The sequence below is a fragment of the Canis lupus genome, chromosome 2, assembly GCF_003254725.2.
Source record: "Canis lupus dingo isolate Sandy chromosome 2, ASM325472v2, whole genome shotgun sequence".
Taxonomy (NCBI): Eukaryota; Metazoa; Chordata; class Mammalia; order Carnivora; family Canidae; genus Canis; species Canis lupus.
This window is the reverse complement of record NC_064244.1, coordinates 13,005,413-13,019,156: the sequence shown is the minus strand read 5'-3', so window position 1 is coordinate 13,019,156 and position 13,744 is coordinate 13,005,413. Positions and strand designations below refer to the sequence as shown.

Sequence of the window (13,744 nt, the reverse complement as noted above, 5' to 3'; positions counted from 1 at the left end):
CTCATTCAGTAACATTATAAGCTAAAATAGCTGTCCTTTAATTTAACCAGAAGATCGTGTACAAGTGTTTTAAAAACATGTTTAAAATAATTTAGTTTTAAATGCCGCATTGCAGCAATTCCTTCTTAAAACTGTTGATTTTGAATCAGGATTTAGTAAAATGAACAAAACAAACCAAGACATGACTTTACCTAAAGATTTTCAAATTTCACTCTCCCAGCTATCCCTTATAAATTTTCAAACAGCCTTAAAAAATTCATTAAAAAAATTGAGACCTCAGAGTAATCAATGACTTTGTATATCAAAAGACCAGTTCTTGAAAATATGAACTAAACATGGCCCCTTTAGGGCCATGTGACTTCGTTGTATTTCTGCTTAAACTTAAAAAAGAAAAAAGACTAAAAATGGTTACCAGTTTACCTAAAGGCCAAGTGTGTATTACTGATTCACAATTCAATCACCTATCCTTTATTTCTATTATCATTTAAATTTATTTACATTGTTAAGAAACTTAAATAAGGAACTTTTAAGAACTTTATCCAAAGGAAATAACCTAGTATACAAGTGTGCTTCCTGTGGTAATTAATTTTTTTCTTTTAACTCCTCATATGTCGTATTTGGGCAGAAAGTTGCTTTCTCAACATAGTTTGTGAATCCTAAATCTTATCATTCCTACAAATGAATCTTGATAATACTTATAGATTTGTTTGAACACCGACGCAAATCTGCAAAAAATAATACATTCTTAATACAAGTCTAAAAGGAAAATTGTTTTGTGTCAATTACTGCCATAGTTCAATAATCACAAAAATTCTATGAGAAACTAGTATCCAGTTTGCCAACTAACCCAGCCCTTGCAAGCTTCCTGATTCCACGTCAGAGAGCATTCTAAAGGAAAAGGTGACTACTTCTGTGCTTCTTAGTGTTAACACGTCATTTATAGTTTCTCCCAAGAACTTGTTAACAAAAAACCAGCCCCCCCAGTCTTCACACAGTAGCTGGCAGTTATTCGTATGCAATTTAATGACTTGTTGCCAAAAGCCTACCCAGCAACAAAGAGCTATAACATTCATTTTTCTAAAGCTGAACTTTGCAAACTGTCACACAAAAACTTTTAAAGAACTTCAGTCTTGTTTTATAGATCAATGCTTTTAATTATCAAAGTCCCTTCTCCTGTGACCTTCTTTGTCCTATTTCCAAACTAAACTGTGCAAACAATATGCTAAATATGGAATGCCATGGGAGAAAAAAAAATTAACATTTAGATTTTGTACCAGGATAGCCATGTAGAAAAAAGTTCTGCCACAATGGCATTACCAAGAAATATAAATTTAATTTTTAGTCACAATTCAGTATTCTGTAGGCAGTGTCCTACAACCCATTTTAATCTTGAATTACGAATGCAAAATATTTTCAGAGACCTTTCAATACCAGATATCAAACCTCAAAAAAAAAAAACCAATAAAAATAAAAAATAAACCTTACATCTAGGTTTCCCTGACAACAATCAGCCAACTCTGGCTATGTTTTATACTCCAAACGACACTATTTCTCCATCCTCGAGATTATCAAAATCAATTTCTCTTCAAGATAGAACTAGGGATCGAATACTAAACAAGAAATCCAGTTTACTGATTAAATTTTATTTTTTTAAAAGCCTGGTTTATGATACTTTGATACACACACAATAAGTTAACACTCTTCGCTATACTGTTACCCCATAAAACCCACTAAGAGATTATATAATTCTGGGCACTTACTTGACCCAATCTGAGTTGGCTAGATGTGCTAGAAACCTGAACAAAACTGCTCACTCCCATTTCACAAGAAAACTCAGGTCTTTTAACAGTCCTCGATTCGCCGCTTGTAGTACTTCATAGAACGTTCATTCATCACTCAAAGGGCAGGTGGGTGAACTCAGGAAATACATGCATATTTGTAGTTGTTTGATAATTTTCTTCCTCCCGAGAGGCAAATATAGTCCATAAGTAGCTAATCTTTCATTTCCATACAACTAAGTATCTTTACTATTTAAGGTACAGGAAAGCCGATCATTAAAGCTCAGCATTCCTAGCTGAACTTCCATCTTGCACGTGTTACAAATAGTAAACTTGGAGGTAGTCCAAAGCAACAGTAACCGCGCACACGCGCAAACACAGGCAGACGTGCACCCCACTCACTCCCCGGACGGTTCCTGCAGCGCCCCAGGTGGGGGAGTGTCCAGACCCGGACCGGGAGCCTCCCTTCTCCCGGCACTTGGGGCCGGGGTGGGGGCGATCCAGGAGCATCCCTCCCCACCGCCCTCTGAACCTGCAAATGCTGCCGGGGGGCGGGCTGCGGATACCCCTGTCCGCTCTCCATGTTACACCCCGCCACCCACTCTTTGAACCCCGCGTCCAGCCTGGCCCAGAGGAGCTGGACGGAGGGGCGGGCCGGGGGCACTCACCGCGATCATGACCGTGTCTTCTCCCTGAAACTTGGCGATGTACTTATCGCCGCGGTTGACCTCAGACTCGTTGAGCGGTCTGAAGCGACACATCACTTTGATGTTGCACTCGGCCGGGTCCGCCATCTTCCTCACTGCCGGGGCGGGAGGCCGGGAGCCACTCCCCGCCGCTCAGTCTGGAAGCGAGCGGGCCCGCGCTGACGGGAAGGGTCGCGGAGGCCGAGAGAGACCGGGGTCTCCGCGTCGTGCTTCGCCCGGCGGCAGCTGCCGGGGAGCCCGGACTGGGAGCGCCGGCGCCGGTAGCCGTCGCCCGGAGGCTCACTTCCGATCCATCATGGCAGCTATGGCGGCGGCGGCGGCGGCGCGGCGGGGAGAGGCGGCGGCTCCTCAGCTTCTCCCTCTCGGCTCGGGCCCGCTGCTGTGGCTCGAAGGGGGTCTAGAGCACGGGGAAATCGCTCCCTCCTTCCTCGGAGAAGGCAGGCCGGGCACGCCGTTCGCCCGCCCGGCAGTGCGCTCGCCGGCTCGCCGGCAGCTGCCCGACCACTCCTGAGGCCGTAGACCGGCGACCGGGCGGCGGGATGGGCGGCGCGCGAGGAGCAGGGCGCACGCGCGACGGTCCCGGCCGGTGCCGACCAATCCGCGCCCGCCTGCCGCGCAGCCGCCTTGCCGCCGCTCTCCGCCCGGAGCCGCCGAGCCGAGTTTTACCCGCGGCTCCTTACGGACCTAACTTGGGCTCCGCCGGCTGCGAGGTGTCTCGGAGCCAGGGCACACGCGCTTGGCTTTCCTTTCTACAGGGGTCACGGGGTTTGTGAAAACTACCTTATGTTGTAGTCAACTTAAATGCAGTGCTGTATTCCTAATAAGGAAGTGTTTGGTCTGCAGATAAAATTGGTTCCTAGTTCTCAGGGCGCTTTGCCAGAGAAGGGAAGATTTGAACCTAGGGCGAGGCCCGGCTCTGCGGTTGAAGCTGTCGTTCGAAGTGCGTGGGAAGGGGATCAAGAAAGATAAAGGAAGTTTCTGTTAAGGAATGAAGAAGATTGAGCGCCCGGGTGGCTCAGTGGTTGAGCGTCTGCCTTTGTTTTGTATATATGTATTTTTTATTGGAGTTCAATTTGCCAACATATAGTATAACACCCAGTGCTCATCCCGCCAAGTGCCCCCCTCAGTGCTGGTCACCCCCCCCCCCCCACCTCCCCTTCCACCACCCCTTGTTTGTTTGCCAGAGTTAGGAGTCTCATGTTTTGTCATCCTCTCGAATTTTTCCCAATCATTTTCTCTCGTTTCCCCTTTAATCCCTTTCACTATATTTTATATTCCCCATATTAGTGAAACCATATAATGATTCTCCTCCAATTGACTTACTTCACTCAGCATAATACCCTCCAGTTCCATCCACGTTGAAGCAAATGGTGGGTATTCATCGTTTCTAATGGCTGAGCAATATTCCATTGTGTATATATATATGATATATATATATATATATATATATATATATATCATATATATCACAGATTCTTTATCCATTCATTTTTCGGTGGACACCGAGGCTCCTTCCACAGCTTGGCTATTGTGGACGTTGCTGCTACAAACATCGGGGTGCAGGTGTCCTGCCATTTCACTGCATCTGTATCTTTGGGGTAAACCCCCAGCAGTGCAATTGCCGGGTAGTAGGGTAGCTCTATTTTTAACTCTTTGGGGAACCTCCACACAGTTTTCCAGAGTGGACTCACTCCCCGGACGGTTCCTGCAGCGCCCCAGTTCACATTCCCACCAACAGTGCAAAAGGGTTCCCCCTTTTTAAAGATTTTATTTATTTATTCATGAGAGTCATATATATAGAGAGACGCAGAGGGAGAAGCAGGCTTCATGCAGGGAGCCCCACGCGGACCGATCCAGGGTCTCCAGGATCACACACTGGGCTGAAGGCCGCACTAAACCTCTGAGCCGTCCGGACTGCTGCAGGGCTCCCCTTTTTGAACTTGGCGACAACAGCTTTTTGCAAGACATCTATGAAGGCAAGTGAAACAAAAGCAAAAATGAACTATTGGGACTTAAGATAAAAAGCTTCTGCACAGCAAAAGAAACAGTCAACAAAACTAAAAGACAACCTATAGAATGGGAGAAGATATTTGCAAATGACGTATCAGATAAAGGGCTAGTATCCAAGATCTATAAGGAGCTTATTAAACTCAACAGCAAAGAAACAAACAATCCAATCATGAAATGGGCAAAAGACATGAACAGAAATCTCAGGGAGGAAGACACACACATGGCCAACAAGCACATGAGAAAATGCTTTGCGTCATTTACCATCAGGGAAATACAAATCAAAACCACAATGAGATACCACCTCACACCCGTGAGAATGGTGAAAATTAACAAGACAGGAAAGAACAAATGTTGAAGGGGATGCGGAGAAAAGAGTGTCTGCCTTTGGCTCAGGTTGTGATCCCAGGGTCCCTGGATCGAGTCCCACTTCAGGCTCCCTGCTTCTCCCTCTGCCTGTGCCTTTGCCTGTGTGTGTCTCTCATGAATAAATAAATAAAATATTTAAAAAAAGGAATGAAGATTACTGAACAAATATGGAAAAATACGGTGAGCTGGGGTAAGACCCCCGTCAGTGGGAGGTCCCACTTGCCTGGTAATAAATGTGTGGGATTCATCCATCTCAACCCCAAAGGAACGACTGATCTGAGTTTAAGATGGTCTTAAAAGGCAGATCGATTTGTGGATGACATGTCTCAGGAAAACCACTCCACAGTTGAAGTGGTTTTTTAGGAAGGTGGATACCATAATGACTCTCAACTGGAGGTCACTCTGAAGTGCTGGGAAAGGAGAACTGCAGGGACAATCAGGAACCCTTTGTCTGGTTCTCAATTTTAGTTTGCAAAATGAATGTATTCTAAAAACAAACAGTGCTCTCTGTCTTCACCCAGTTATCCACATACCTCCAGAAATTAATCCATACTCCACCAGTTACAGATTTGTTGATCCATTGCAACCAACAGCTCACAACTGAGGAACTGTGGGGCATCTCACCAAACAAAGGAGAAGATGGAGTTACACAGCTCTGGGGGGGGGGGGGGGGCTGTGGAGTTGGGGTAAAGTTTTTTTTTTAATAATAAATATATTTTTCATTGGTGTTCAATTTGCCAACATACAGAATAACACCCACTGCTCATCCCGTCAAGTGCCCCCCTCAGTGCCCGCCACCCAGTCACCCCTACCCCCGCCCTCCTCCCCTTCCACCACCCCTAGAACATTTCCCAGAGTTAGGAGTCTTCCATGTTCTGTCTCCCTTTCTGATATTTCCTACCCATTTCTTCTCCCTTCTCCTCTATTTCCTTTTACTATTATTTATATTCCCCAAATGAATGAGACCATATAATGTTTGTCCTTCTCCGATTGACTTATTTCACTCAGCATAACACCCTCCACTTCCATCCACGTCGAAGCGAATGGTGGGTATTTGTCGTTTCTAATGGCTGAGTAATATTCCATTGGATACATAAACCACATCTTCTTTATCCATTCATCTTTCGATGGACACCGAGGCTCCTTCCACAGTTTGGCTATTGTGGACATTGCTGCTAGAAACATCGGGGTGCAGGTGTCCTGGCATTTCACTCCATCTGTATCTTTGGGGTAAATCCCCAGCAGTGCAATTGCTGGGTCGTAGGGCAGGTCTATTTTTAATTCTTTGAGGAACCACACAGTTTTCCAGAGTGGCTGCCCCAGTTCACATTCCCACCAACAGTGCAAGAGGGTTCCCTTTTCTCCGCATTCTCTCCAACATTTGTGGTTTCCTGCCTTGTTAATTTTCCCCATTCTCACTGGTGTGAGGTGGTATCTCATTGTGGTTTTGATTTGTATTTCCCTGATGGCAAGTGATGCAGAGCATTTTCTCCTGTGCGTGTTGGCCATGTCTATGTCTTCCTCTGTGAGATTTCTCTTCATGTCTTTCGCCCATTTCATGATTGGATTGTTTGTTTCTTTGGTGTTAAGTTTAAGAAGTTCTTTATAGATCTCAGAAACTAGCCCTTTATCTGATACGTCATTTGCAAATATCTTCTCCCATTCTGTAGGTTGTCTTTGAGTTTTGTTGACTGTATTCTTTGCTGTGCAAAAGCTTCTTTATCTTGATGAAGTCCCAATAATTCATTTTTGCTTTTGTTTCTTTTGCCTTCGTGGATGGATCTTGCAAGAAGTTACTGTGGCCGAGTTCATAAAAGGTGTTGCCTGTGTTCTCCTCTAGGATTTTGATGGACTCTTGTCTCACATTTAGATCTTTCATCCATCCATTTTATCTTTGTGTAAGGTGCAATAGAGTGGTCTAGTTTCATTCTTCTGCATGTGGATGTCCAATTTTCCCAGCACCATTTATTGAAGAGACTGTCTTTCTTCCAATGGATAGTCTTTCCTCCTTTATCGAATATTAGTTGACCATAAAGTTGAGGGTCCACTTCTGGATTCTCTATTCTGTTCCATTGATCTATGTGTCTGTTTTTGTGCCAGTACCACACTGTCTTGATGACCACAGCTTTGTAGTACAACCTGAAATCTGGCATTGTGATGCCCCCAGATATGGTTTTCTTTTTTAAAATTCCCCTGGCTATTTGGGGTCTTTTCTGATTCCACACAAATCTTAAAATAATTTGTTCTCTCTGAAGAAAGTCCATGGTATTTTGATAGGGATTGCATTAAACATGTAAATTGCCCTGGGTAACATTGACATTTTCACAATATTAATTCTTCCAATCCATGAGCATGGAATATTTTTCCATCTCTTTGTGTCTTCCTCAATTTCTTTCAGAAGTGTTCTGTAGTTTTTAGGGTATAGATCCTTTACCTCTTTGGTTAGGTTTATTCCTAGGTATCTTATACTTTTGGGTGCAATTGTAAATGGGATTGACTCCTTAATTTCTCTTTCTTCAGTCTCATTGTTAGTGTATAGAAATGCCACTGACTTCTGGGCATTGATTTTGTATCCTGCCACACTGCCGAATTGCTGTATGAGTTCTAGCAATCTTGGGGTGGAGGCTTTTGGGTTTTCTATGTAGAGTATCATGTCATCGGCGAAGAGGGAGAGTTTGACTTCTTTGCCAATTTGAATGCCTTTAATGTCTTTTTGTTGTCTGATTGCTGAGGCTAGGACTTCTAGTACTATGTTGAATAGCAGTGGTGAGAGTGGACATCCCTGTCTTGTTCCTGATCTTAGAGGAAAGGCTCCCAGTGCTTCCCCATTGAGAATGATATTTGCTGTGGGCTTTTCGTAGATGGCTTTTAAGATGTTGAGGAATGTTCCCTCTATCCCTACACTCTGAAGAGTTTTGATCAGGAATGGATGCTGTATTTTGTCCAATGCTTTCTCTGCATCTATTGAGAGGATCATATGATTCTTGGTTTTTCTCTTGCTGATATGATGAATCACACTGATTGTTTTACGAGTGTTGAACGCCTTGTGTCCCGGGAATAAATCCTACTTGGTCATGGTGAATAATTTTCTTAATGTACTCTTGGATCCTATTGGGTAGTATCTTGTTGAGAATTTTTGCATCTGCATACATCAGGGATATTGGTCTATAATTCTCCGTTTTGGTGGGGTCTTTGTCTGGTTTTGGAATTAAGGTGATGCTGGCCTCATAGAACGAATTTGGAAGTACTCCATCTCTTTCTATCTTTCCAAACAGCTGTAGTAGAATAGGTATGGTTTCTTCTTTAAACGTTTGATAGAATCCCCAGGGAAGCCATCTGGCCCTGGACTTTTGTGTCTTGGGATGTTTCTGATGACTGCTTCAATTTCCTCCCTGGTTATTGGCCTGTTCAGGTTTTCTATTTCTTCCTGTTCCAGTTTTGGTAGTTTGTGGCTTTCCAGAAATGCATCCATTTCTTCTAGATTGACTAATGTATTGGCGTATAGCTGTTCATAATATGTTTTTAAAATCATTTGTATTTCCTTGGTGTTGGTAGTGATCTCTCCTTTCTCATTCATGATTTTATTAATTTGAGTCTTCTCTCTGTTCTTTTGAATAAGGCTGGCTAATGGTTTATCTATCTTATTAATTCTTTTAAAGAACCAACTCCTGGTTTTGTTGATCTGTTCCGCAGTTCTTCTGGTCTCAATTTCGTTGAGTTATGCTCAAATCTTTATTAACTCTCTTCTTCTGCTGCTGTTTTTTCTCTAGCTCCTTTAGGTGTAAGGTTAGCTTTTGTATTTGAGTTCTTTTCAGTTTTTGGATGGCTGCTTGTATTGTGATGTATTTCGAGTTGGGGTAAAGTTTTAATGAAGTTGTGCTTCAATAGGCTCCAAACAAAGCAGATCTTTGACATCAGGTCTAGATTACAAGTGGACCCAAGGTCCTGTTTCCTTGGGAACTACAAAGTTAAGATAGATGTGGAATGGTGTCTTCAGAAACCCCCTGTCCCAAAACTCTGCACCTGTCTTGGAAGTCAATCAAGGCTGCTTCTCTATGTCTTAGATCTGCCAGGCAAGAGTAGGATGTTTTATTTCTACTTATATAGTTTCAAACAGTGATTCTTACAGTCTATAATTTTAGAGAACAAAGTTTTCAGTGAAAATAGAATAACTGTCACTCAAAGAAGGAGGTTGTGGCAGGTGGGCCACCCGGTCCGCAGCCCTCCAATCTTAGCCCTCTGCTGATTACCAGTATCAGCATTCTTCCATACTCCCAGATTTAAAAAGTCCCAATCACCTATAACTCCACCCTTTATCCTCTATATATGAAGAAGAAAAATATGGTAGTCTGTATCTGGCATTCCTCAACTTCCACTCCACCGTTCCCGTGTGTTTTTACCTCAGAAGATCTGGGGAATGATTGGTCTGGGCAGGGATTTTCAAATTCTTCTCCATGGAGTAGACATTCCAAAAAGGTGACTCAGGAGATTTCATGGGTATGGTGACGGAAAGGAGGTTGATGGAAGGGCCAAGGAATTAAGTTCTGGAAACATCTGCTATTCAAGGCACTTCAGTTGCAACTCTTGCCTCTTCCTTCCTTCTGCACAGCGGATTCTGGAAACTCAGACTTTATGAAAACAAAATCCAGAAAAGGAAGTGTCTGCAAGAACCTTCTGCTTTCAGATCTGACATATATACTTTTTTTTCTGGGCAAGGGAAGGTAAAGAGTCTGACCCTGTACAGGACCAGGAAGGAGAAAAATGCTATGTGAAAAACAAAGTATTTCTAAAAATTCTCCTGTCACATTAGGAATAGTGATATCAAGCAGGCTTTAAGAATTATTTTCAAAAAAAAAGAATTATTTTCATAGTGAAACAAAAGATTGATTACCAAAAAAAAAATGTTTAATCCCAGTTTTTCTTCCAAATATAGGAAAGATTGCCATTATTCAACATTAGCAATGAAGCAGGTTTCCTTGAGTGTATAGTTTGAGACTCATTAGTCCAACTTCTTTTTTATGAAAATGTCAGTGGTACTTGTACTGATACAGATTATTTATTGAGATTTAATTTTTTTTTGTTTACTAATGCTTAAGTTTTAAAAAAAGAAAAACCCCAATGTTGGCACAATGGAGACAGAGATATTCTTTTTTTAAAAATCATATTAAATGTACTCTTTAATCCTCATCCCCTAATTCCCTATTCCCCCACCCTCTATCCCCTCCTCTGATAGCCATCAGTTTGTTGGCTATAATTAAGAGTCTTTTTCTTGGTTTGTCTCTCTCATTTTTTTCTCCCTTTGCTCTTTTGTTTCTTAAATTCCACATATGAATGAGATCATATGGTACTTGTCTTTGTCTGAATTATTTCATTTAGCATAATAGTCTCTAACTCTGTCCATGTTGTTAAAAATAGCAAGATTTTATTCTTTTTTATGGCTGAATAATATTCCATACATATCTCACATCTTCCTTATCCAGTCGTCTATCTGTGGACACTGGGCTTCCATAGTTTGGCTATAGTAAATAATGCTGGAGTAAACATAGGGGATATCCCTTTGAATTAGTGTTTTTGGGGCACCTGGGCGGCATCCACCTCTTGGTTTCAGCTCAGATCATGATCTCAGGATCATGAGATCACCCTAGGTCAGGCTCCAAGCTCAGGGTGGAATCTGCTTAAGACTCTCTCTCTTCTCCTTCTGCCCTCCCATAATCCCCCACTACTGATGTGGACATGAGCATATGTGCCCTTACACTCTTTCTCTAAAATAAATGAATAAATCTTTTTTTAAAAAAGGATTAGTGTTTCCATATTTTGGAGGTAAATACTCAGTAGTACAATTACTGGGTCACAGGATACTTCTACTTTTAACTTTTTGACAAACCTCCTGTTTTCCACAGTGGCTACACCAGTTTGCATTCCCACCAACAGAGCATGAGGGTTCCTTTTTCTCCAGATCCTCCCCAACACTTGTTATTTTTTACATATTTGTTTTAGCCATTCTGACAGGTATGAGGTGACATCTCATTGTAGTTTTGATTGGCATTTCCCTGATGATGAGTGATGTTGAACATCTTTTCATGTGTCTGTTGGCCATCTATATGTCTTCTTTGAAGAAATGTCTGTTCTTGTTTTTTGCCCATTTTTAATTTAAAAACATTATTTATTTATTTATTCATGAGAGACACATAGAGAGAGGCAGAGACACAGGCAGAAGGGGGAGCAGGTTCCCTGCGGGGAACCCAAGGCAGGACTCGATCCCAGGACCCTGGGATCACAACCTGAGCCAAAGGCAGATGCTCAACCACTCAGCCACCTCAGCGTCCCTTGACCCATTTTTAAATTCGATTGTTTGCTTTTTGGGTGTTGAGTTGTATAAGTTCTTTAAATATTTTGGATACTGGGGGAGGTGGGTGGCTCAGTTGGTTAAGCATCTACATTCACCTCAGGTCATGATTTCAGGGTCCTGAGATGGAGCCCCACATTGGGCTCTCTGCTCATCAGGGAGTCTACTTCTCCCTCTCCCTGCTCATGCTTGCTCTCTCTCTTTCTCTCTCTCTCCATCAAATAAATAAATAAAATCTTTAAAAAACATATTTTGGGGCAGCCCAGGTGGCTCAGCGGTTTGGCGCCGCCTTCAGCCCAGGGTGTGACCCTGGAGACCGGGATCGAGTCCCATGTCAGGCTCCCTTCATGGAGCCTGCTTATCCCTCTGCCTGTGTCTCTGCCTCTCTCTCTCTCTCTCTCTCTCTCTCTCTCTCTCTCTCTCTCTATATATATATATATATATATATATATATATATATAATGAATAAATAAATAAAATCTAAAAAATATTTTGGATACTAACCCTATATCAGCTATGCCATTTACGAATATCTTCTTCAATTCAGTAAGTTCCCTTTTAGTTTTGTTTATTGATTCCTTCACTGTGCAGAAACTTTTTATTTTGATTTAATGCCAAAAAGATTTTTTTTGAAGATTTTATTTTCAAGTAATCTCTACACCCAGCATGGGGCTTTAACAACCCCAAGACCAAGAGTCACGTGCTCTTCCAACTGACCAGGCAGGTGCCCAGGAATGCAACAGATTTCTTCTGTACACTTGGTTTTGTATCCTGTGACTTTACTGAATTCATGTATCAGTTCTTGTAGTTTTTTGGTAGAGTCTTTCAGGTTTTTTATATAGTATTATGTCATCTGCCAATATTGAGAGCTTGATTCTTCTTTACCAATTTTAGATGCCTTTTATTTCTTTTTGGTGTGTGATTGTTGTGGCTAGGACTTCCAGTACTATGTTGAATAAAAGTAGTGAGAGGAGTGCCTTAGTGGCTCGGCTGGCTGAGCTTCCAACTCTTGATTTCAGCTTAGGACATCACCTCAGGGTCATGAGACCAAGCCTGATGTTGGGCTCCATGCTCATCAGGGAATCTGCTTGAGATTCTCTCCCACTTCCTTTCCTTCTGTCACATGTTCTCTGTCTCTCTCTCTCTCTCTCTCTCTCTCTCTCTAAAGTGAACAAATATATTTTTTAAAAAAGTGGTTAGAGTGGGTATCCTTTCTTGTTCCTGGCTTTAGGGGAAATTCTCAGTTTGATGTTTGAGTTTGGTGTTTGCTATGGATTTTTCATTTAAGGCCTTTATTATGCTGAAGTACGTTCCCTCTAGACCTACTTTGCAGAGGGTTTTTATCAAGATGGATGTTGAACTTTGTTAAATGATTTTTCTGCATCCATTGAAGTGATCATATGGTTTTTATCCTTTCTTGTATTGATGTGATGTATCACATTGATTGTTTTGGGAATATTGAACCATCTTGCATCCCGGGAATAAATCCCACTTGATCGTGGTGTATGATTTTTTAATGTATTGTTGGATTCAATCTGCTAGTATTTTATTGAGGATTTTTCCATCTATATTCATGAGAGATATTGGCCTGTAGTTCTTTTTTTGTGGTGTCTTTACTGGTTTTGGCATCAGGGTGATACTGGGTTCATAGAATGAATTTGGAAGTTTTCCTTCCTCTTGTGTTTTTTGGAATAGTTAGAGAAGACTAGGAATTAAGTAAGCACAGATTTAGAAGACTGAATCTCCATTGTGGAAGATAGCCACAAAACAGGTCCTCCAGTACACCATGCATAACTGGATTTAGGCCTCTCTTCTTGATAGCTGGCCCTTTGATTTACTTATAACCATATAATGTGACAGAACTGTAGACACACTGCATGCTATCTGAGACTAGGTGAGAAGAAGTAGTGTAACTTCCACTTATATCTCTTTCAGAGAGGTCTGAACCACCACATAAAAAAAGACCAACTATCCTGAGAACACCATGTTAGACGGGCCATATTTATGTAGGCACTCTAACCAATAGTCCTAGCTGATCCCACTCTTCCAACTATCCCTAACAGGCACCAGACTTGTAAGGGAGGCCACCTTGAACTGTTCTGACCAGCACATCCAGCAGATGAATATCAGTGAGTAATCTCAATTGACATCCTTGGAACATAAGAATCACCCAGCCTGCCCAAATTCCTCCCATAAAATCATGAGATGTCATAAAAATAATTACTCAATTTTGAAAATTTTGTTACATGGAAAATAGACAACTGGCATAAAAATTCACAACTTGGAACTTAAAATTTATCTTCTGAAAAAAATTCTATAAAATATTACTTTTGCATAATATATATATACTTAGATTAGACTATATTTTAGATTAATTATAGTTGGAGGGGGCCTAAGAATATAACCATTGTTTATAGCACTATTACTATAGGAAAACTTGTTTTTTATTTAATGTGAAATGACTTTTTAAATGGACATTTAGAATGGGAAATTACAGTATTTCTTTGTATTTCTTTTTTTTTAATGTGCACAACAGG

The 13,744-nt window shown here is 41.6% G+C and overlaps 2 protein-coding genes across 3 annotated transcripts in view; one reads left to right on the top strand and one right to left on the bottom strand.

The window, feature by feature from the left end:
• Positions 1-3,060, bottom strand: part of KIF5B (kinesin family member 5B) — a 44,970-nt gene extending 41,910 nt beyond the window's left edge. The window contains exon 1 of one of the 2 annotated variants that reach the window (XM_025464037.3): positions 2,447-3,060. In XM_025464037.3, coding sequence (XP_025319822.1) covers positions 2,447-2,572 — 126 coding nt within the window. In that variant the 5' untranslated portion in view covers positions 2,573-3,060. The remainder of the gene's footprint in view (positions 1-2,446) is intronic. The other variant, XM_049097112.1, reaches the window with a different exon arrangement.
• Positions 3,025-13,744, top strand: part of LOC112670405 (phosphate carrier protein, mitochondrial-like) — a 35,538-nt gene continuing 24,818 nt past the window's right edge. Inside the window, exons 1-2 of the mRNA XM_025464107.3 lie at positions 3,025-3,195; positions 3,329-3,425. Coding sequence (XP_025319892.1) covers positions 3,025-3,195; positions 3,329-3,425 — 268 coding nt within the window. The remainder of the gene's footprint in view (positions 3,196-3,328; positions 3,426-13,744) is intronic.